This window comes from Oryza glaberrima, chromosome 4 (genome assembly GCF_000147395.1).
Source record: "Oryza glaberrima chromosome 4, OglaRS2, whole genome shotgun sequence".
NCBI lineage: Eukaryota > Viridiplantae > Streptophyta > Magnoliopsida > Poales > Poaceae > Oryza > Oryza glaberrima.
Window position 1 is genome coordinate 5,759,172 of NC_068329.1, and position 23,128 is coordinate 5,782,299.

The following is a 23,128-nucleotide window of genomic DNA, read 5'->3' on the forward strand; positions in this document are numbered from 1 at the left end:
TTTTTAAGCTTCGTGGAACAAAAACATTTAGTAGAAGACATCGTTGGATGAGAAACACCAAAGACAACAGGTCGAGACACAAATCTCAATGTAAATTGAATGACCAAATATTCGTGTCATTTCATCAAGTAAAAGCATTTTTTTAATAGCAAAATCTAAATCAAGAGGCCTCAAGAGGCCTCTCGTTTTAGTGCTAACGAGAAACCATCTCTAGACACGTTAAATATAGTTCTAGTCCATCAAGCAAGTAAAAAATATATTCCTATCACTTATGTTACAAATAATTTTTTTTCTTAAAGTACTCATATGATCTACGATCCGATTACATGGTTGTGTTCGTAAGAATTAAATCTTTATAATAAGTTCTCACATGATTATATTTTGATGAAAAATTATAAATTACTTTTATAATATGGCTGTGTTTAGTTTGTGTGCCAATTTTTTCTTAAGTATACGGATACACATTTGAAGTATTAAACGTAGATTAATAACAAAATAAATAATAGATTCCGCCTGTAAACTTTGAGATGAATTTATTAAGCATAATTAATCCATCATTAGTAAGTGTTTACTTTAGCATCACATTGTCAAATCATGGCGTAATTAGGCTCGAAAGATTCGTCTCGCGATTTGTATGCAAACTGTGCAATTAGTTTTTTTTCGTCCACATTTAATACTCCATGCATGTGTCCAACAAATATTTGATGTGATGGAAAAGTTGGAAGTTTGAAAAAAAAATTAAATCAAAACACGGCCTATATCTAAACTATTTTTAGATTTCACTAAATTACCTGTTATACATATAAAAGTAAATTTAATAAAGTCTAAAAATAATTTAAGAAGTAACTTAAAACAAAAATGAAGTAACTTTTTTTATGGCATTAAAAGTAGATTCGTTATGGAGGTAAAAACATGACTCTATCTATAAATTAAATTTAATCAGCACAAATTATGGAATTGGCTAAAAATAGTAATAAAATAAACAGCACACAACATTATGAATATATAAGAAGTAATTTAATAAAATCGAAAAGTAATTTATATATATATGATAAAAGTAACTTACATATATAATAAAAGTAATTTACAACAAAGATATTTCTTTTATCAAAATATAGTCATGTAAGATCTTGTTGTAAAGATTTAATTACAATGAATACAATGGTATAATCGGATTATAAATCGGATAGGTAATTTAAAGAAAAATCCATAAGAAGAAAAAAAAAGACATGTATCATTTGGTGTACTAGTAGTAGGCAACCATGTATAAGATGAGTTTCTGGTTAAAATAATATAGCGTGCGGTCTCTATGTAATCACGTCCTTTTTTATAACTTGCTTAACAGGATCTCTATATTACTACGTACTAAAAACAGCAAGTGCGCACTTGTCGTACAAACTTCAATTTATATCATCACGAACGCACGATGCAAAGACAAAGTTGTCACATCAATTGTTTCATTTTAGGCAATGGCATTGCCATTTTGGAAGTGTATAGCCGCAATCCACGCCTATATAAACCCCACAACACTTGCAGTATCCAGCAAACAAACAAAGCTAAACAATCACCCACTTCTATAGTTAGTTAAGGTAGCAACACTTAATTATTTGCAATTAATCTAATTGCATATATAGGATGGCTTACACTAATCTCTCCAAGAAACTAGCCGTAGCCATGGTAACACTGGCCGTCGCCTGTGCCCACGCACTCGCGGCGCGCGATCTTGTCGACGCGGCCGCCATGGCGCAGCGGCACGAGCGGTGGATGGCAAAGCACGGCCGCGCCTACGCCGACGACGCCGAGAAGGCGCGGCGGCTGGAGGTGTTCAGGGACAACGTGGCGTTCATCGAGTCGGTGAACGCCGCCGCGAGCCAGCACAAGTTCTGGCTGGAGGAGAACCAGTTCGCCGACCTCACCAACGCCGAGTTCAGGGCCACGCGGACGGGGCTCAGGCCGTCGTCGTCGCGCGGCAACCGCGCCCCGACGTCGTTCCGGTACGCCAACGTCAGCGCCGGCGATCTCCCGGCGAGCGTCGACTGGCGCGGCAAGGGCGCCGTCAACCCCGTCAAGGACCAAGGCGATTGCGGTAAGCGTGCGTGGTGTTCGTCCCATTTTGCGTGAGGTGGCGTTCGCCGCCATGGCGAGCTGAGAGCGTTCCTGCGTGCGTGTGCAGGGTGTTGCTGGGCGTTCTCGGCGGTGGCGGCCATGGAGGGCGCGGTGAAGCTGAGCACGGGGAAGCTGGTGTCGCTGTCGGAGCAGCAGCTGGTGTCGTGCGACGTCAAGGGCGAGGACCAGGGCTGCGAGGGCGGGCTCATGGACGACGCGTTCGACTTCATCATCAAGAACGGCGGCCTCGCCGCGGAGTCCGACTACCCGTACACGGCGAGCGACGACAAGTGCGCCACCGCCGGCGCCGGCGCCACCGCCGCGACCATCAAGGGGTACGAGGACGTGCCGGCAAACGACGAGGAGGCGCTGCTCAAGGCCGTGGCGAACCAGCCGGTGTCAGTGGCCATCGACGGCGGCGACCGGTACTTCCAGTTCTACAAGGGCGGCGTCCTCTCCGGCGCCACCGGCTGCGCCACCGAGCTGGACCACGCGATCACGGCGGTCGGGTACGGCGTGGCGAGCGACGGGACCAAGTACTGGCTGATGAAGAACTCGTGGGGCACGTCGTGGGGGGAGGACGGCTACGTCAGGATGGAGAGGGGCGTCGCCGACAAGGAGGGCGTCTGTGGCCTCGCCATGATGGCCTCCTACCCGACGGCGTGACAACCATCACTCTGAAATCTGAACGAGTGAATGACATGCAACTAGCAGGTTTAAATAAGCAGTATGGTATTATGGATAATGCTCTGTTTCTGAATTCTGATACTACAAAACAGAACTGGAATGTAATGACAACTTGTGCAAGATCAAATTTTCTTGTCTTAACAACTGGAATTATCTATGCAGATAAATAATCGCGCTCTTTCAATTAACGCGTAGTCAAAGCTACATCATCACTTGATGGATTATCATTATAAAAAAAAAAAACCTGATGGATGATGGCATGATGCAATATTTCTGCATTCTGATACTTGTTCAGATTGCAATGCAATAAGCCAATAACAGCTTGTGCAACAAAATAAACAAAGCTCGTTCAGATTTGTAGTTACAACTGGTCAAGGATGCCTCTTCATGCAGTACAAGCTGCATCACCACATGATAGAGGACCAAATCAATCTGGCATGCTGAATTAACCAAATGACAGGATTCACATTTCGTAGAAGAACAAATCGGAAAATTCACTTTACGTCTATTGACAATTGACACGCATCTCTGTGCATGATCAGTAGAGAAACAGTGATGCAGAACCTGAAAATATAACTTGTAGATACAAATGGAATATGAGAAGGTTATCTCTCAGAAATGAGATCACACCTTCACATCAGCATTAAGCCACGTACTTATGTAACATCAGTATCAAGCCTTAGCTAGCCAAAGAAGAGGCATGAATCCAGAATTCCAGATAGAGTAGTTCTTACTTTTTACTCTGAAATGACTGTCATTGACTAGAATAATCTTATCACTAAATTAAAGCTAATCGTACTACACTACTAGTGAGACCAAAAGCCCTGCCCAGTCTTGAACACATGCCAACAACAAAAAACAATGCCTTGCATGTGGAGATGTAGATACACCTATCCTGCAAACATAACACTAACCACTTCCAGATAAACTGAGCTTGGATGGATCACATATATAGGCACCTCTGGTTCCTAGTACACAAAAGGGTCACGGATAGAATAATCTGATCCTCTCTGAAAGCTCCAAATCAGAACACCTTCTGGGTCATCGCTCCTATAGACCTGCATTGAAGAGATCTTACTGGCCCATCTCACAGATTTGAGGATCTTCGCTGTCCAGAGCGTATCAATGGAGTATGAAGTGAACTGTGGATTGGCCAACACCACAGACACATTCTTCACCATCTGCGCGTTCTGGACGAAGTACTTCAGGAAGGATATCGCGTTGGCCTCCCCTTTGAATTCACGGAATGTAAGCACATTGACATGGGACACGATGCTTTCGATTGGGCCAGCATCATCCCAGAAATTGGGGCTTACCAAGCTGGTGGCTTCAGAACATTTTGCACACTGCAGAAATGGTTAAATCAGTAAATGTTTCAGAGTTCAGCTAGCAACTAATTGATCATGCAGTAGCACAAGAAGGCAATGAGGCAGGTTCAATTCATACCACAACATGCAGGGACTCAGCATTGGGAAAGCATTTGAGGAAGTTGGGCAGCATCTGGGCATCATGCCTGACTCCAAAATTCACATTCAACCCCAGGATCTTGACGCTCGTGAACAATGCGCTTGGGCTCGACCTGATCCCAGCCTGAAATCCATTGAGATGGACATGGATTGTTCAGATATTGAAATATCAGAATTTTGGACATCAGAATCAGAATGAACAAACTGAACAGTAAGAGGTTAGAGATGATGGCAATGGCATACGCACACCGACAAAGGTGTCATGGATCTCCAGCATGTGAAATCCTGTCTCCAAGTTTCCCAACAAGCGCAGCCTGGGGGCATGGACGATCTTGACCCTGATGCAGGAGTCATCCTTGCTCAAAGAATCATAGAGCACGAGCCGCTCGAGGCATGGCGCGTCCACCACGGCGAGATTCTCCACGCAACACGAGCAGATCTGCACGCAACGAAGGCTCCGGTGCTCCAGGCGGAGGCGCAACACCTGCGTGTTGCCTCCTTGGATGTTGAGGGTCTCCAGCACGGGGGATCTCGCCACGATGAACTCGACCTCGCGGCCCTCCTTCTCCATGGCGACGGCGTAGATACCGAGCTCGCGGAGGTTGGGGAAGGCGGTGTTGGCGGGGAGGCCGGCAATGTCGGGGAACTTCCACATGCCGATGTAGAGGCGGGTGAGGGTGGAGATGCGGAGGATGGCGGCAGGGAGAGGCGCCTCGAGCGGCCATGGGCGGTTGACGAGGATGAGGTCGTCGACGCCCTTGGCGGCGAGGAACCGGAGCCAGTGCTCGAGCTGGGCCTGGTACGATCCCATGAAGCCGCAGAGGAGGTGGACGGAGCGGAATGGCCCCGGGTGCGAGGCGAGGATGCGGGACACGGCGGCGACGATGCCCGGCGTGTCGGTGCGCGTCGGGGCAGAGGCGGAGACACCGAAGCTTCGACCTCGCGGGAGGAGGTGGGCGTCGAAGAGGACGAGCGGCGTGGATCGCCAGACCGGGCGCCAGCGGCGGGAGAGCGCGGCGGTGCGCGCCGCGTCCTTGACGGGGAGGCGGGAGACGATGTTGCGGAGGATCGCGTCGGGGAGGGCGCTGATGCGGTCGACGCCGTCGGAGGCTGCGGCGGCGCAGGCGGCGCGGGTGCGGGCGGCGGCGATGGGTACGGGTGGGCCAGGGAGCAACCCTTAGATGTGCGTCATCAAGTACTTGGTGCACTCCTCCAGCTTGCGCGGGTCGTCGCCGCGGCGGCGCGCTTCCGCCACCGTGGCGGGGTCAAGGTAGATGATCGGCGCACCTTCCGCCATGGATTCCGACGACGCCGCTGGCTAGGGTTTGGTTTGAGGGAGCGACGAGTCACTGTTGTGTGAGGGAGCGAGTGTCCCGAGTTTGGAGGGGACGTGTCGTCGTGTGAGTGGTGGTTTCGGGTCCGTGGGTTTCGCGTCCTGGTTGGGCCAAATGTCGGGAACGAGTTGCACCTGGGCCCATGAATCAGTAACTCCACGTTTCTATGTTCCCATTTTCCAGTTATTTAGGCGTTACTTTGGATTTTGTTCTCACTCAAATTTAACTTGACGAAATATATAAGAAAAAAAAAAGGGAAACATTTATACCAGAATTAGTTTCAGACTATCAGTAAGGATTTGTTTGAAATTAAAGTCCGTTTAGCTTTTGTTAGACAGAACAAACCAGCATATCGGTTGCATTGATATCCATCTCGGTCACCCCCCACATGTGGCTAAACGGACTACTAGAAAAATGATTTTTCACAACGAGGCCTATAAATTTTGTAGGACGTGTCTACAACGAGACCTTTCTTTGTATGGTCATAATCAGCTACCTCAATCTCATATCTAGTTGCTACTAGTATACTCAAAAGTACAGGTATTTTTTTTCTTCTTATAGCATTTTCTATTAGATTAACCATCCGATTTATAATCCGATTACACCATTGTGTTCATAACAATTAAATCTTTATAACAAGATCTCACATGACTATATTTTTATAAAAAATAGAAATTACTTTTATAATATATCTAAATTACTTTTAGATTTCATTAAATTACTTCTTAGTCATAAAAGTAATTTAATATGGCCTAAAAGTAATTTACCTATATTATAGAAGTAACTTAAAACAAAAGTGAAGTAACTTGTTACGGCATTAAAAGAAATCTATACATTCATGTTGTGAGTTGTTTATTTTATAATCATTTTTAGTCAATGATGTAATTTATGCTGATTAAATTTAATTTCTATATGGACCCATGTTTTTACCTCCATAACAGATTTACTTTTAATGTCGTGATAAAATTACTTTCTTTTTTTCTAAGTTATTCCTATAATATATGTAAATTACTTTTAGGCTTTATTGAATTTACTTTTAGGGAAAATTGGAACCATGCCATTATAATTTTGCAAAATTTGAGATATGCCATCCCAACCCACATGTCATTGACTCATGTGGGTCCTACATGTCATTGAGATACCGATGTTATATCTCAAACTTTGCAAAATTATAATGGCATGGTTCCATGGGTCTAAGAAGTAATTTAGTGAAATCTAAAAGTAATTTAGATATATTATAAAAGTAATTTCTAATTTTTCATCAAAATATAATCATGTGAGATCTTGTTATAAAGATTCAATTCTTACAAACACAACGGTATAATCGGATCGTAGATCGGATGTTTAGTTTAAGAGAAAATTATTTTTGAAGCCGATGTAGCGTAGAGCATCGCATGGCTTCCAATTTGGACTCCTCTGGAATGATGCCACGTCCGTGAATCACCAGGCCATGTACGGACGCACCAGTGCTTGTGGGATCAGACGGCTGATGAGCGTGTCGCGTGATAAAGCAAAATAGAGAGCGCGCGCGAATTAGATTTTACCAATTTTATAGGTGGACCATATTTTTAGCTGCGATTATCCACCTGCGCAGTTACGTAGAGAGGGATTCAATTTTCCCCCACTCCGAGATGGATGGTTTAAAGGGATTGCCTGCAATAATATTCTTAATTTTTGCAGGTGAACCACTAAGACCCTGGCCTGCAAAAATTGATTGCCGGACAACCCACTAAAAAAACAAATCCTCAGGTATGTCCTTATCCCCACGTCTCCAAAAATCTAAGTCTACCACAACCACTCCCTGTCTATCCTTATCCTCTCCCTCTCCCTCTCCTTACAGCGTGCAAGCCCAGCTACAAGGAGCAGCGGTAGTTCGGCAAGGAGGAGGGCCGAAGGCGGCGACGAAAAGGATGGCAGGTGGCGGCAGCCGCTTGACGAGGAGCGGCGATGAGGAAGAACACCCACGATGGCAGCGGCTTGGCAAGGAGAAGGAGGGCTGGCGGCAGATTGACTCCTCCCCTCCCCTCCACTCCCGCCAGTGGTAGTGGCTCTGCACAAGGGCGACGACGACCTACTTTCGCACTGAGCTAACCGTATCGACCAACGGCAGTCTCTAGAGCTCCTTCGTTGTTTTTGTTCATCTAAATCCAGATCTAAAAATTCTCTCTTTTTTTGTCTGTTTATGTGGAATATGGGTATCTTGGTCTTCTCATTTGAGTTGTGACATTTTATATGTGAAATATGTGAATTTTGTTCATCTTATTTGTGTGGTGACATGTAACACCTTGAAAATTCGACCAATGAAAATCAAAACTCTAAAAATATGGGCCTTCAAAAACTTTTTAAATAAATTGCATCATGCCGATTTTATTTGCCTATTTCATTGGAATTTGGTTTCGGAGTTCATAGATCGCAAATAGAGAATAATTAATTAGGAATAAAACCTAAAATTAAGTGGGTAAAATAAATAATTGAAATATAATTTAAAATAAAGATTAGGTGAGGTTGGAAACAAATAAAATATTATCGCGACCATATTAGTAACAATTAAATTTTAGTGCGATGGAATAAGAATTAATTCTAATTAAATTCAAGAAAATTATATATAAAAATAAAATATGGGTAATGTTAATCTAGGGTGAATCTTTTGGTTAGAGCAACACAAATATTGAGTAAACTTGATTTGTGCAAAAATTAGAATTTATAGGGCAAAATTTAAATAGAAAATGGATTAAATTAGGGTTAATAAGGATCTAGCATTATTCATTGCCCACAAGGTGCTTGATGTGGTCCTAGCCTAGCCGGCCCCGAGCCTCGCGCCGCCGTCGCCGCGCGCTGTCGCCATCGCCGCTGCCGCACCGCGCACCGTCTCGTCGCGCCGCCGTCCCATCGCGCCGTCGTGTTGCCGCGCCACCGTCCCGTCGCCTCGCGCCGCGCGCTCGCCGCCTCGTGCCCCGCGCCGCGCCGCCCGCCCGTCGCGTCGCCCCTGCCGCCTGCCGCGCCTCGCGCGCCGCGCCGCGCCGCTCGCCCGTCGCGTCGCCGCTGCCGCCTGCCGCGCCTCGCGCGCCGCGCCGCGCCGCCCGCCCGTCGCGTCGCCGCTGCCGCCTGCCGCGCCTCGCGCCCCGCGCCGTGCCGCCCGCCCGACGCGTCGCCGCTGCCGTCTGCCGCGCCGCGCGACGCTCGTCTGTCGCCGTCGCCGCCTCGAACCCCCGCCCCCCTTCTCCACCCCACACCCATCCCCCTCCATTTCCCCCTCCTTCTCCACGCGCTGCCGCCTTCGTGCCGCCGCGCCGTCGCCTCGAAGCTGCCACGCCGCGCCGAGTGCCGCGCCGTGCGTCGCCGCCGCCGGTAAGCCCCCCCCCCCCCCCCCCCCCCCCCCCGGTCACCGTCGCCGCCCCGGGGTAGGCCGTGAACCGAGAGAAAGAGAGAGGTAGGGAGAAGCCGAGAGAGAGAGAAAGAAGAGGAAGAGGACAAGAAAGAAAGAGGGAAAGAAAAAGAAAAAGAAAGAAAGAAAATAAAGAAAAAGAAAGAAAGAATAGAGAAAAAGGGAAGGGAAAATGAATAGAAAATTTGAGAGAACTTGAGGAGGTTTAGAAAATTGAAAATAATTAGAATTTAATTATAGATTAATCATAGTCGTAGAATTGCAAGATTTAATATAATTATAGATTATTTGGTAATCTCTATGAGTAACTCATTCGCGGTAGATAATCGGATTTAATTACTAAGAATTTTTAATGGAGATACTTCTAAATCACAAAATGACTTAGGATTAAATGACCTTAAAATTGGAATAGCGTGATTTTGCAACTTTGTAGTTAATATAGGAAGATCGATTCGCGTTCGACTATTAATTGAAGTTTATTGGGATTTTATTTGAGTTCTAATTGAATTCAAATCGTTCTTCGCACGTAATTTTAGAGCCCGAGGGAGTTGCGGATCCGAGCGAGGGTCAAGACCTGCAGGACTACAAGCAAGGCAAGTCATCACTATTCTTTGAACATGTTGATCCCAATTGCGAAATTATTTTGTTTACAAATAAGATTGCATGCAATGATGAACATCCTACTTGTGATTATGCCACGCCTTGATTATAGTTTACCTTTAAATCCTTGTAACCATAAATACGTATGAGTCCTTAGTCAACTATGACACATGCTTAGAAATGCTACACTAGACTCATGCATGCTCATATTTATCAAATGCTATATGCTTGGGCAATTACCTTTGGGAAGGTAATTGAAATACGGCATGTGGAGACATGAGCACCACATTGCCATGATAATGATGACATGATTTGTGAAAGTAGGAATGAAATTAAACACTTGTTTTAGACTGGGGCGGACGGAGGATTTGGGTGGTATCTAGGAAAGGCTAGTACCGTCCCCGGTCAATTAAGGACCGAGCCATGAAGTTAAGCATGAAACGACCACCGTACAACCGCACTTCTCGTATGGGTATAGACCTAGCGGATTAGATAGCCGAGCGGAGGCAGTATCCCTGCATAGATGATTCACCCCTGAGTGAGGCAGGTGCGCTACGGTGGGACAGCCGTTGAGGTAGGGCCGAGAGGCGTGCCCTACATCGGTGTCGCCATTGGTAGGATTGCCATGAGTGTGTGAGAGAGAGAACTTAACTTGAACCATAATTTAATATGTGTGTGAGACTTCTCTTTCCCGGGAGCGCCAAAACTCCTCTCACCGCTAGAAACATGGACGCCTAGAGTGCATGAGGATTTAAGTTCATGGAGCGGGTAATGCCAATGCGAGGATATCGAAAAACTTTGCCGTGACGCGTCTCATGTGTTGAGACGAGGCTCATGTGTTGGGCAGTCGCGGAGTGCGGGTAAAGTGTACATCCACTGCAGTGTGAGTAAACCAAATCTATTCGAATAGCCGTGCTCGCGGTTATTGAGCACCGGGACGTGTATTACACTTGGCTAGACTCTAAATTCTTAACTTGTGTGGGATGGGTTATTGCATGATGATTTTTATGCTGTTGGAGCCACTTCCTGAGAGGCAGGAAGGTGGACGTCCTCAGAAAACCATGACGACTCAATGGCGGGAAGCTATCCTTGGGATCACAATGGATGGTGGACAGAACCGTCGTTGTTTAAATGTGAACACTGGTACTAAAATTTGATCAGTCTATGCTAGGTCTTAGGCTTGTAAAAAGAATTACAAAACTGACTTTGCGCAAAGAACCATAGCCATCCTTTGGATACCCCTGTCATGTGCATTGTTGCTGTGATGGCTTGCTGAGTACGGTTGGTACTCACCCTTGCAATATACAAACTTAATCAGAGGCCGGAGATGAAGCTTCGTAGGATCCCTACGCGTACTACCAGAAGGGTGATGAAGACGACGGCATTCAGTAGGTCTTAGTTATGGTCGTTGCCTGTGGCAATGGCGTGCCGCTGTCTTAACTCCGCTGCCTTATCTACTTCTGCTTCCGGAATGTATTCCGGACCACTCGGTCTGATGATCTAAGACTATGCCTACGGGTTTATGATGTAATAATTCGCACCAGACTCTCGTGTATGTGCATTTGGTATTTCAGCTATGAACTCGTGTGTACCAGACTACTTGATCCAGGGAAATGGTACTGTTTACACGATTGATTCCTGTTATAAAAACGGGGGTCCACATGACATTTGATTTGATTTGTTTTATGCTTGATCTGTGCAAATGGCAGCTGAATGGGGATATTTTCAAATGTACTTTTACTTTTTTTGCTGAAAATTATTAACATAGGCGGTTAGTTTTATCTACCCGCCTGCAAATATCACATTTTCGCTGGTGGACGGCTTAACATAGCTGCCTGCGAAAATGATTTTTTGTAGGCGGACAAGAGGCCCACCGGCAAAAATCGTTGATTTTCATAGGTTTTAGGTGCAGGCTGAGGTTTTGGTCACCTGAAAAAAAAAATTTGTTAGTAGTGACGACAGCATGAAATCCACCATCGCATCGCATGCCAACACGAAGTCCAGAACCCGAAATCCTCATGCACGGCTGCGCCCTAGCAATGCGAAATCCACCAGCAACTGGTTCCTGCTTCTTCTTCAGCTCAGCACCGGCAGGGCTCTACTGCAACGACACACATATATATCTCCATCTCAACCAATTCACTGTCCGTCCTCGTTGTCTTCCATACAAGGCCTTGCATCATCTATCCAGCAGCAATAGCAGCTCAGGTCATCTATCAAGAATTCAAGACAAGGCTTTGATTTCCATGATTTTCAAAATTCCATCGCTGAATGCACTCCATCTACATTTTGTTTTTGTGATCAATACTCTTCATAAGAAGAGTGCGACTCACCATCCTCAAACCGGGTGAAATGCGGCAGCCACCCAGCATTTTGCACACACGATTTCCCAATGCACCACAAATTTCTGTACACATAATTTCAATCCACCTTTCAAGCAAATCACTCAAAAACACACCAGCTATTCTAAATAATCTGGCGCCCAAATTACTGACAGTGTTAAATTATGTCATAAACAACAGGTACTTCGTACCTCACAGCATGTCAGCATCAGCTGAGCATGCAACTTGAATATTTGCAACTCTCTTTTCTCTTTTGAAAGTAACTACTCCTAACTAGCACAAAGTATGAACAAGAGGAACAATATTGCAGCAGAAAGAGACATAAGACAGGGTAAGGTTAAAATCTTCTCCTCAAATGCAAAAGAATTACCAGATGGACAAGATAGATAATTCTCCACCGGTAATCTATGGAAGATGAGTTAACAGCAGAACAAAAAATTGGGGTTTAAGTCCTTAATTAAGCCACATTTGTGAAAGATGCCTCGTAAATCGCAATCCAGTTGATGGTATCATCATAAGGCATAACCACTACAGATGAACCTCAAAGTAGAAGAATCCAAATTATTATACATAATCTGATGATAATTGACTTTACAAAGCTAATAATTAACTCTATGAAATTGGAAGTACTAAACTGTGGTACCAGACAGAACAAAACACTTCGTTTAACATCCAAAAGACATGTATAAGATTCCAAACAAAGCATGAACTTGCTCAGATATTAGTGATTCTAACTAGCATCAAAGGAATTATTGAGCAGAGTAGTGCACTGTAACATAAACATGTAAAACTGTGAAGGTAAAGTACGATACCATACTACCAGATAGATCAAAGCGTTCAGTTAACATATAAATCACATTGGTATGATTGCAAACAATTGCATGAACTTCCTCACATATCACTGATTCTGACATGCATCAACCAAAAGTTTAGCAGTACAGTGCAACATAACATCATCATCGTCCAACAACAAATGAAACGCATAGCAGACACAGTAGTTCTTAGTTGTCATCCAGAAAACATAATTTGACATTTGCATGATAGATAACACTATTCAAGCACTAATTTCAACACTTCTCAAGACAGTATAATCAAGTCCGCTGTCCAATCTTCAATAAAAGGGAAGCCGAAACTCTAACATGAATACCATGAAGCTGCAAACAGAGCACTAACCACTTCCAAAGATATTTGTCTTGGATCACAAAATGACATGGAAATGCATCTTTTTCTTTCAGTAGTCCGTGAAAGGGTCAAAACGAGAAAAATCAGATCCTCTCTTGAAGCTCCAAATGTTACACTCTTCAGGTTCTGTACTTGGGGTGACCAGGACTGAACAACCAGTCGGCCGTTTTGCAGCCCTCAGAACCTCCACCTTGGAACGCACCTCATCCATCGAAGAAAAACTTCCAGTGTCAAACAAAATGACCACTATCTTCAGCACCCGCGTAGTCTCGAAGAAAAACTTGAGAAAGTTAACCTCACTCCGAGCGCCATGAAAATCATGGAAAACAATCATCTGGATGCTTGACCGAATGCACTTGATGGGACCAGACTCCTGCCAGAACTTGAAGTTGAGCTTGCCAGTGGTTTCATCAGTTTTTCCAGACTGCAAATTGGTTAGATCAGTCACCAGAGATTTGTTCATCAGCTAGTGATGACAGATTAAGATGCAAATGAATGTGGATGGAGGTGTAATTTCACCTTGATGTGGAGCCTCTCAATGTTGGGAAAGCATCTGAGGACATTGGGGATCATCTTGGCATCGTTGCGGACACCGAAACGCACCTCCAAAGCAAGGATCTTGACGTTTGGTACCATATTGCTTGGGCTCACCTTTGTCGCGGACTGCAATCAGCCAATCACAGAACAAAATGCACCCAATTAAGGCTGAAAAATCGCAAATTAGCATCGTTATATTTGAGAAGTTGTCGAATTGAAACGAGCAATGCACCTTGATGGCGGTTTTGCCAACCACAAGAACGTTTGCTGCAGGGTCCAAGTACCCAAACACGCGCAGCGCCGGCGCATTGCCAATCTTGACGCTGCCCGACGAGGCGCCGTCACGCCTCCATGTACCGGAGACGATGAGGCGCTCGAGGCACGGCGTGTCCACCACGGCGATCTCCTCATAGGAGGAGCCGATGATCTGCGCGCACCGGAGGCTGCGGCTGGCGAGGCGGATGCGCATCCTGAACAGGTTCCCCTTGATGCAGAGCGTCTCCAGGACGGGGCTCCTGGCGAGGACGAAATCCATGTCCTGCGTGTCCATGACGACGCTGCAGAGGCCGAGCTCGCGGAGGTTGGGGAACGAGACGCCGCGCGGGAGGTCAGCCGTGGCGGGGAACTTCCAGAGGCCGAGGTAGAGGCGGGTGAGCGTGGCCATGCCGAAGAAGGTGGCGGGGAGGCCCAGGTCGAGCGGCCACGGGCGGTTCACGAGGACGAGCTCCTGGATGCCCTTCATGGCGAGCACCTGGAGCCAGTTCGCGAGCATGCCCTGGAAGTCCTCCATGCAGCTGGACGTGAGGTGGATGCACCGGAACGGGCCCGGGTGCGCGCCGATGACGCGGGACACGGCGTGGGTGACGCCGCGCGCCGCCTCCCGCGCCTTCTTGGAGGAGTCGTCGGGAGCGCCGGCGGCGGCGGAGAAGGAGACGAGGTCAGCGTCGACGAGGACGAGCGGCGTGGAGCGCCAGAGCGGGCGCCAGCGGCGGGAGAGCGCGGCGGTGCGCGCGGCGTCCTTGACGGGGAGGCAGGCGACGACCCTGCGGAGGAGCGCGTCGGGGAGGGCGCTGATGCGGTCGACGGCGTCGTGAGGGGCGAGCGCGTAGAGGCGCGCGGCGGCGGAGACGGGCGGGTCGGGGAGGGCGTAGTGGATGTAGGAGAGCACGCGCGCCACCGTCCCCTGCACGTCGTCCGGGTCGTCCCCGTGCCGCCGGAACTCGGCCGCCATCGCGCGGCCCATGGGGACGGGCGGCACGCGGGTGTCCATGGTCGCCGCTCGCCGCCGCCGCCGCCGGGGCCGGAAGGGAACTAGGGAAGGGGACGAGCCGACGAGGGTTTGGGGCGACGTGTGGTGTGGACTGTGGAGTGGAGTGGAGGCGAGCTCTGGTGTGTGTAGGCGGAGTGGGAGGTGCTGGTTTGTCTTGTAGTGGTGTAGTTTGGTCGGGATGCGAGGAAACTAGGGTTTCGGTGGTTTGGTTGGGCCAAATGTCGGACGCAGATTGCTCGTGGCCCAAACTCTCTCTGTTACAAACTAAATCAATAATAGGATATGCTACTACATTCGTATCATAATAAGTTTATTTTTAGATTTATGTGTCAAACGTTTAACCGTTCGTCTTATTTAAAAAGTTTATGAAAATATTAGAAAAAGTCACACATAAAATATTATTCATGTTTTATCATCTAATAACAACAACTATATTAATCATAATTTCTTTTAAAGATGATGAGTCAAACGTTGTATCTAAAAACTGAAAAATGAGCTTCCTATGGGACGAATGTAGTAAGAAATATCTCATCCTATATTAAAAACTATTTTTTTAACCTTGAGGTACTTATTGTCTGGGGGTATCAAATTTTATACTGTGATACCTCCTAGTACTTTCTTAATGATGGTAAAATTACCCTAAAATAAACTTGGGATGGAGGAGTAAATCGGTCGCTTTGTTTTTCCCGACTCACAATTCTTGCTAGAATTTACAGAATTTTGCTAGATTTTTGGGATGGATAGATTTTGCAGAATTACTGAGATTGATCTAATTCTTGCAACATTCCCATAATATTCATGTGTTCCAATGAAGTCCTTGGAAAAATGTCTATTTTGCCTATTCTAAACTTTGGGGAGTTCAATGTAGCCTACGGGTGTGTTTAGTTCACGCCAAAATTGGAAGTTTGATTGAAATTGAAACGATATGACGGAAAAGTTGAAAGTTTATGTATGTAGAAAATTTTGATGTGATGAAAAAGTTACAAGTTCAAAGAAAAAGTTGGAAACTAAACCAGGCCGTAGTATAAACAGAATGAAACAGAAACTGCAACTGCAACTCTCAGTCGTCTCGTTTTGGTTGGATGTGTCATGTCCAAGCAACAGAATGCGCTACTCGATGGAACGGAAACTTCATAAAATTTGGTAAAGGAAATCGGTAAAGCAGCATATAAATATGAATTAGCTTTGATATCTCTGATTTTTACTAACACGAAGGCACAATTTTAATTAGCAGAAACTGTGTGACGTCACATGCTCACAGGTCAATGCAGCATTCATTTTAGTCAAAGTACTGTTAGAGATACGAGGATGAATTCTAATCTCTCGGGTGGACATCCACCCGTTTCTTGCATACCACCTAAATGATTATGAAAAAATTCCAAAAAAATTCATAAGATAGGTTAATATGTAATATATCACTTCACAAACACAAGTTCAAATTCGACTTCTACAAGTTGTAGCAAAAATAACAAATCAAACTCTAACTAGTATATGTATATTCACAGTCAAATTTGTTATTTTTGTCATAACTTGTAGAAGTCGAATTTGAACTTGCATGTTTGTCAAGTGTTATATTACATATTAGCCTATCATGTCAATTTTTTTGAAAATTTTTGATAATCATTTAGATGTCATGCAAGAAACGGGTGGACGTCCACCCGAGTGTTTAAAACTGTTTAACTACTCGACTGAAGAACTCTACCAAACCTCAAAACGCAACCAGAAAAAAAGGAAAGCAGAAGTCATGGAAGAAAAATAATCCCTCTCATGCAGAAACTGCAACAGAACAAATCAAAACAAATAAAAGCCGGCTTATGCCGTGTTTAATTCACCCCCAACTACCACAAACTTCCAACTTTCCATCACATCACATCACAGCCAAAACTTTCCTACACACATAAACTTTTAACTTTTTTTTCCAAACTTCCAACTTTCCCCAAACTTCCAACTTTTTTCAGGAAATAAACACAGCCTAACAACTACCAGAGATGTCAAACTTCGAAGATCGGATGATGATCGTCAAAGGGTCCACAAATCTCTGATAAAATTGACCTTACGGAAATCCGTACCAATCAGGACTGCAACTCTGCAAGCAGTAAAATGTGCTACCAGATGCAACAAAAACTTCATGAAATGTGGTAAAGGAAATTGGCAAGCCAGCATACAAACATGAAGTAATTTTGATATCTCTAATTATTACCAGCACGACAGCAGGAATGCACAAATCTAATTAGATAGAACTGTGTGATCTCACATGATCAATGCCAGGTCAATACAGCATTCATCTGAGTTAACATTTGTCTTCTGCTGGAAAGACAATACTGTTGGAGTTGCTACAGGGACTGAGAGCACTGACAAATCTCAAAACTGGAACAAAAAACAGCAGAAGACAAGGAAGCAAAACAAGCCCTCTCATTTAGAAACTGCCACAGAACACTAAGAACTTCCAGAGATGTCAAGCCGAGAAGATCGGATGATGATCGCAAAAGGGTCCATAAGTGAAAAATCACATCCTCTCTCAAAGTTCCAATTGTTTTCTCCTGCACTAACATCACTCTCAAGGACCACTAGTGAACAACATTTACTAGCCCATTTTGTGGCGAACAGAGGCTTCAGTCTGAAATTTGCCTCATCTGTCGATGCAAATGTTCCTTTGGGAGATACAATTATCAGCTTCTTCAGCATTGGGAGACACAATTATCAGCTTCTTCATCATCCGCGCACTCTCAAGGAAAAATTTGAGGAAGTTAATCAGGGTAATGTGAGACTGGATGCATTCGATGGCGCCTGCATCCTGCCAGAACTTGAGGTTCAGCTTGCCAGTGAGCTCATCAGTTTTCCGGGACTACAAATGAGTCAAACAATCGCACACTTGAAAGTTAGAGATGGATAATTCAGCCAACCAAGTAGAACATTTTTAGATAATACTCGTAACTAAGTAGTATATGAACGCTAAATCAAGCAAGCTGTGTCTCACTTCGATGTGCAGAGTCTCAACATTAGGAAAGCATCTGAGGAAACTGGGCAGCATCTTGGCTTCATTGCGGACTCCGAAACACACAATTATGCCAAGGATCTTCACACTTGGAACCATGGTGCTTGGACTAGCCCTTGTTCCAGCCTGCAATTTTGCCAATATGCAATGTTGTAACAAATCAAAGAAGAAACTTCATACATTGGCATCAATCAGGAATCCACACATTTTGTCCATCTGAACAGATTAACGGTCATACCTTGATAATAGTGTCGCCGATCTCCAGCACATGGGTTTCCAGATCAAGGTACCCAATTGCACGCAGCGAGGGAGCGCGGCCAATCTTTACCAGCATGGAGGAGCCACAGGAGTAGAGCATGATGAGGCGCTCGAGGCGGGGCGCGTTGACCACGTTGACATCCTGGTCAAACCCCATCATCATCAGGCACCGGAGGCTGCGGCTGGCGACGCGGACGCGCTGCAGCGTGTTGGCCTGGAGGCAGAGCGTCTCCAGAACGGGGCTCCTGGCGAGGATGAAGTCCATGTCGTGGTTGGTGATGCCGATGAGGGAGAAGCCGAGGTCGCAGAGGTTGGGGAAGCAGGCGGCGCGCGGGAGCGCGGCCGTGTCGGGGAACTTCCAGAGGCCGAGGTAGAGGCGGGTGAGGGTGGCCATGCCGAAGAAGGTGGCGGGGAGGGTAAGGTCGGCCGGGAACGGGCGGTTGACGAGGATGAGCTCCTGGATGCCCTTGACGGCGAGCACCTGGAGCCAGCTCGCGAGCAGGCCCTGGTACTGGTCCATGAAGCTGGAGGTGAGGTGGAGGCGGCGGAACGGGCCGGGGTGCGCGGCGATGACGCGGGACACGGCGAAGGTGACGGCGCGGGCCTCCTCGCGCGCGGCGTCGGTGTCGGCGTCGGACACGCCGGCGGGGAGGAGATCGGCGTCGACTAGGACGAGCGGGGTGGAGCGCCAGGCGTCGCGCCAGCGGGAGGAGAGCGCGGCGGTGCGCGCGGCGTCCTTGACGGGGAGGCGGGAGACGATCCGGCGGAGGAGCGCGTCGGGGAGGAGGCTGAGGCGGTCGACGCCGTCGTCGTCGTCGTCGTCGGGCGGGAGCGCGGAGAGGCGGGCGTGGGAGGAGACCGGTGCGTCGGGGATGGCGAAGTGGATGTAGGAGAGGACGGTGCCGATGGAGCTCTCGACGTCCTCGGGGACCTGGCCGCGCTTCCGGAACTCGGGCATGGTGGCCTCGTCCATGGGGATGGGTAGCACCCGGGTGTCCATGGCCGCCGCCCGCCGAGCCGACGCCGGAAGGGAAGAGTTTGGGCTGTGGGGATTTGGGGTTTTGGGTGATGTGTTTTGTCTGGTAGTGGAGCTGATATCTGGATTGGTGTCCGGTCGCCTCATGATCAGGGGAGCTTTACGCCTTTGCAAAATTGCAAAACATGGAACTTTCAAACATTTTACCGGCACTTTCGCTAGTACACTCTCAGTCGTAAATATAATACAGTACTAGTAATGTCGTTAACTTTTGAACACATATTTAACCATTTAGCTTATTTAAAAATTTTATGTAAACGTATAAGATATAAATCATGCTTAAATCAGGGGTGAAGCTAGCATAAATAATAATCAGGGTCAACACTAACCAGGTCTATTTATCAACCAAAACCAATGGAAAACCACACTATTTCGATGTTTCGATGTGGGACGAAAGTAGATTAGAGTGAAATTTCGGATAGTTTTCGAGAATTCAAATTTGAAATGGCAAAAGTCAAATGAAATTAATCAAATTTTGGCAAAGAAAAGTCATATGGTCGGGTTCGGAATCCGATATTAAATCGAAGAGGTGAACCCTGATACAAACATAGTTTGTTTGAACGTAGCTAACCCTTCCCTCCCAACACGTAAAATGGAGCGAAGATTAGCACATGATTAATTAAGTATTAGCTTAAAACCTTAAAAATAGATTAATATGATTTTTTAAAAGCAACTTTTCTATAGAAATTATTTTGCTAGGGAATTTGAGAAGTTGTGGGCCACTAGGCTTATGCATGATCTCAAATTTGAAAGATTCAAATGAATATGCATATTTGGCTGATGTATAATCATAAGTGCTAGCTAATTTTCTATTTGTTACCGCTAGCATTGTTCCTAGTTGTCAATTGGGTTTTAACACGACAATTAACAATTAATGTCACGGGGGTCTAATCTTTCTTATCACCGGTGTCATAGCCAGTAAAATAAAGAGAAAATCCTTTGTATACCTCTAAAATTTTAGCTAATCATTTATATGCCCCCGAATTTTGCTTACTTCCTTATATACTTTCAAAATTTGATTTTGATCCCTTCCACACCCCTCCCGTCAGTTGACCGTGAGTTGACCATCTAAATTCTATAAAAATGACCATTTTATCCTTTGAATGAATATAGAAATTTATGAATTATATTATTGAAAATGTAAAAGTTTGTTACGAGTTTGCTGTCCGATACATTATTTATGAAAAATGGATAATTAACTAAAAATATGTATTTATTTTGTTTTTAAAAATTCATAAAAAATTAGGAGCAATCATATAAAGATAGGACTACTAATGCTCATGATATTTTTTTATGAATGCTCTTGATAAAAAAAAGTTCATTGTCCTATTAAAATTTCAAACAATAATTTTAATTTATTACATTTTTTTATTTTCAAAATTTATGTCAAAATTTTTTGCACTAATTATTTATTCTCATTAGTTTCATAAAATACACATACTGTGAACTCAAACAAAATTTTCAATCGTTTTTCAAGTTTATATTCAAACCTAAATCATCAAGGGCATAAAAGACATTTTCAACCAATTGTAACAGTGAAATGAAGGAAAATGTAACGACAGGGGCATGGAAAAGATCAAGTTAAAATTTCAAAGGTATAGAATGAATTGGGCAAATTTCAGGGGTATAAATGGGATCGGGTGAGTTTTAAGAATTTACTCTAAAATAAAGAGGGCATATAAAGTTCATAGAAAATTGTCGATGTCTCTATAAATAAATTGTAGTGTTGCCCTGGCTTAAATTACTTTGTCGGGTAAAATAACTCAACAAAAAAAATTATAATTACATATCTTTTAGTAAGTCGAATGGTCAAATATATAATAAAAATTCAACGGCATCATCTATTAAAAATTGGAGATAGTATAAATTTGCATGAACACTTACTGAGATTTATATGTAAAGTGGTTATATTTTGAGACAAAGGTAGTACTTATTTTAAAATAATAGAAGTTTAAGATTTATAGAGCATGTTTGGCACGGCTCTAGTCCAGCTCCACCTCTGTTGGAGTTAGAGCCCAACCAAAAAGTTTCAACTTCACCTGAAATAAGAGTTGAGCTGGCGATAGTGCTATCAAAAAGTAAATTACAGACGCGGAGATGCATTTATGCAACTCCACACAACTCAACTCTAGACCTAACAACAAATGAAGTTAAGTTTAAGAGTTTGATTTCTACGATATTAAGAAAACATGTGAAATTGAGATGGTGGATTGTGATTTGTTGATTAGAAAACATAGGTGAAAATGAAATGAAAAAGATGAGATTGGTTGAGAAGATAATGTAGGTGGAATTTTTTTATATTTTTAGACAAATTTTAAATACTAAAAATATTATATTTTAGAATAAAAGGCACTATATTTATTTAACGGTCTAATTTCTAGCAATTATTCGGCTCATTAGATGGTTATGTTATCCGTGCAACTATGTGTACTTGTATTTTGTGGGCATGGGTCTGCGCAACGGTGAATTTTGTGCTCATACGTAGAAATTTGACAGCCTGAAGTTTTTTTTACGTCATTTTGATAAGATGCCACTGTATGATAAAATGCTATTCCTTTTGTCTCATTTTAGTTATTTCTCATATTTTGGAACGGATAGAGTTGTATACTCAATATTTTTTCCCGTGACTAATGCCGAGTGGGTGTTTCTATTTTGTCTGGTAGTGGAGCTAATTTCTGGATTGGAGCCTGAGGTGAGTTTTTCTTTTTTTTCTCTCTCTCTCTCTTTTAAGTGGGTTTGGCACCATTGTGTTAATAGAGCAGAAAGTATGGATGAGATCCTTAGGCTATTTTTTTTATATAATGGAATAGAACATCGCGGCCTTGGCTCAACAAGCTACAACCAATTATTATAATCTAACACTCAAAATGAGTGTAGTTTAGAGAAACTTATAAAGACAAAACTAGCCATGTAGAAGAAACAAACTAAAGGTTGCCAGCACAAGATAAAGAGTACACAATTATTGAATTATGCTTGTGAACCTCTATCCGAAATTGACAAAAAGTTGCATAACCGTTGTCTCAAGATTACTGCATGCAACCTTTAAAAGCTCGCCATCTTCATCACATTTTTGTAGTTGTGGGTAGGACCGGAGCCAATGTGTTGCTCTGAAAATTACCTGCATTTATGAAATAGATGGTGAATTGTCAAAAACCACGTCGTTCATGCTCAACCATAGAGCCCAACATATAGCAGATGCTCCTATAAGAATAAGTTTTCTACTTTTTTTGTTAACCTCCATAAGCCAATTTTCAAATATATGAGATATGCTACAAGGAAGGTATAGACCAAAACAAAACTAAACCACTCTTGATAGAAACTTTGGGTAATGACACTCCACAAAAGGATGTTGAATAGTCTCGTTTTTCATACAGAAACAACATCTCAAACTACCATTCCAATTCCTCCGTGCCAAATTATCCTTAGCTAACACAACCCTTTTAAGCAAGTACCACATAAAGATATGACCATTATTTATTAAGGCTAAATACATTGACCGAACAAAAAATTGGCCATTCTGATGATAATTCCATCTAAAACAATCACTCTGTTGATTCAATTGAATCCCTTCTTTCTATAAAGTTAAGGCCAAAAGCTCAAACCTCATGCTTCCACATCATCATCAAATTGTGAACCGTTGGATGAATGCATTAGATCGCTTCTCAGACGTGGGATGGAATGCAGCATAGAGCCCAACCCATCAGTCACCGGGTGAGTCTCTTCGCCTCCTCAGTGCCAAATGTAGCCCACATGAACACATTGGCCCATCTCCACACACATATTTAATGTATCCAGCCCGTTAATCCGTATAAAAGAGCTTTATGGCTGAACGCCCCTTCAGTTGACATGTGCTACTAAAATTATCTACAAATTTTGGATAGAGCTGCTAAAAGGAATTTCTCCAAGAAAGCTATTTGTTTCTTCTTGAGA

The 23,128-nt window shown here is 44.4% G+C and overlaps 3 protein-coding genes, 1 long non-coding RNA gene and 1 pseudogene across 4 annotated transcripts; 2 read left to right on the plus strand and 3 right to left on the minus strand.

Annotated features, from left to right (window-relative positions):
- Positions 1–1,550: 1,550 nt before the first annotated feature.
- On the plus strand, positions 1,551–2,937 carry LOC127771972 (senescence-specific cysteine protease SAG39-like). The gene is made up of 2 exons (XM_052297933.1): positions 1,551–2,086; positions 2,174–2,937. The coding sequence occupies exons 1-2, from the start codon at positions 1,636–1,638 to the stop codon at positions 2,770–2,772; spliced, it is 1,050 nt and encodes a 349-aa protein (XP_052153893.1). The 5' UTR covers positions 1,551–1,635; the 3' UTR covers positions 2,773–2,937.
- Positions 2,938–3,137: 200 nt separating this feature from the next.
- Positions 3,138–5,639, minus strand: LOC127771971 (F-box/LRR-repeat protein 13-like; annotated as a pseudogene).
- A 1,624-nt stretch (positions 5,640–7,263) lies between these two features.
- LOC127771610 (uncharacterized) lies at positions 7,264–7,850 on the plus strand. The gene is made up of 2 exons (XR_008017180.1): positions 7,264–7,342; positions 7,434–7,850. It is a non-coding gene; the product is annotated as an uncharacterized LOC127771610 (long non-coding RNA).
- A 4,694-nt stretch (positions 7,851–12,544) lies between these two features.
- LOC127769728 (F-box/LRR-repeat protein At3g26922-like) lies at positions 12,545–15,017 on the minus strand. The gene is made up of 3 exons (XM_052295351.1): positions 13,872–15,017; positions 13,622–13,765; positions 12,545–13,526 (listed from the first exon to the last, which is right to left on the minus strand). The coding sequence occupies exons 1-3, from the start codon at positions 14,907–14,909 to the stop codon at positions 13,152–13,154; spliced, it is 1,557 nt and encodes a 518-aa protein (XP_052151311.1). The 5' UTR covers positions 14,910–15,017; the 3' UTR covers positions 12,545–13,151.
- A 2,024-nt stretch (positions 15,018–17,041) lies between these two features.
- On the minus strand, positions 17,042–19,241 carry LOC127769923 (F-box/FBD/LRR-repeat protein At1g13570-like). The gene is made up of 4 exons (XM_052295584.1): positions 18,143–19,241; positions 17,887–18,030; positions 17,627–17,754; positions 17,042–17,595 (listed from the first exon to the last, which is right to left on the minus strand). Exons 1-4 carry the CDS (start codon positions 19,160–19,162, stop codon positions 17,346–17,348), a joined length of 1,542 nt encoding a protein of 513 aa, XP_052151544.1. The 5' UTR covers positions 19,163–19,241; the 3' UTR covers positions 17,042–17,345.
- Positions 19,242–23,128: the final 3,887 nt, after the last annotated feature.

What these genes read in the sequence shown, in the direction of transcription:
- LOC127771972 (XM_052297933.1), top strand. Translation starts at nt 1,636, where the DNA reads ATGGCTTACACTAATCTCTCCAAGAAACTAGCCGTAGCCATGGTAACA. An exon ending in CAAGGACCAAGGCGATTGCG is followed by an intron (nt 2,087 to 2,173) that starts GTAAGCGTGCGT and finishes GTGCGTGTGCAG; the next exon opens with GGTGTTGCTGGGCGTTCTCG.
- LOC127769923 (XM_052295584.1), bottom strand. Translation starts at nt 19,162, where the DNA reads ATGGACACCCGGGTGCTACCCATCCCCATGGACGAGGCCACCATGCCC. An exon ending in TTGAGACTCTGCACATCGAA is followed by an intron (nt 17,755 to 17,886) that starts GTGAGACACAGC and finishes ACTCATTTGTAG; the next exon opens with TCCCGGAAAACTGATGAGCT. An exon ending in TTTTTCCTTGAGAGTGCGCG is followed by an intron (nt 17,596 to 17,626) that starts GATGATGAAGAA and finishes ATTGTGTCTCCC; the next exon opens with AATGCTGAAGAAGCTGATAA.
- LOC127769728 (XM_052295351.1), bottom strand. Translation starts at nt 14,909, where the DNA reads ATGGACACCCGCGTGCCGCCCGTCCCCATGGGCCGCGCGATGGCGGCC. An exon ending in TTGGCAAAACCGCCATCAAG is followed by an intron (nt 13,766 to 13,871) that starts GTGCATTGCTCG and finishes GGCTGATTGCAG; the next exon opens with TCCGCGACAAAGGTGAGCCC. An exon ending in TTGAGAGGCTCCACATCAAG is followed by an intron (nt 13,527 to 13,621) that starts GTGAAATTACAC and finishes ACCAATTTGCAG; the next exon opens with TCTGGAAAAACTGATGAAAC.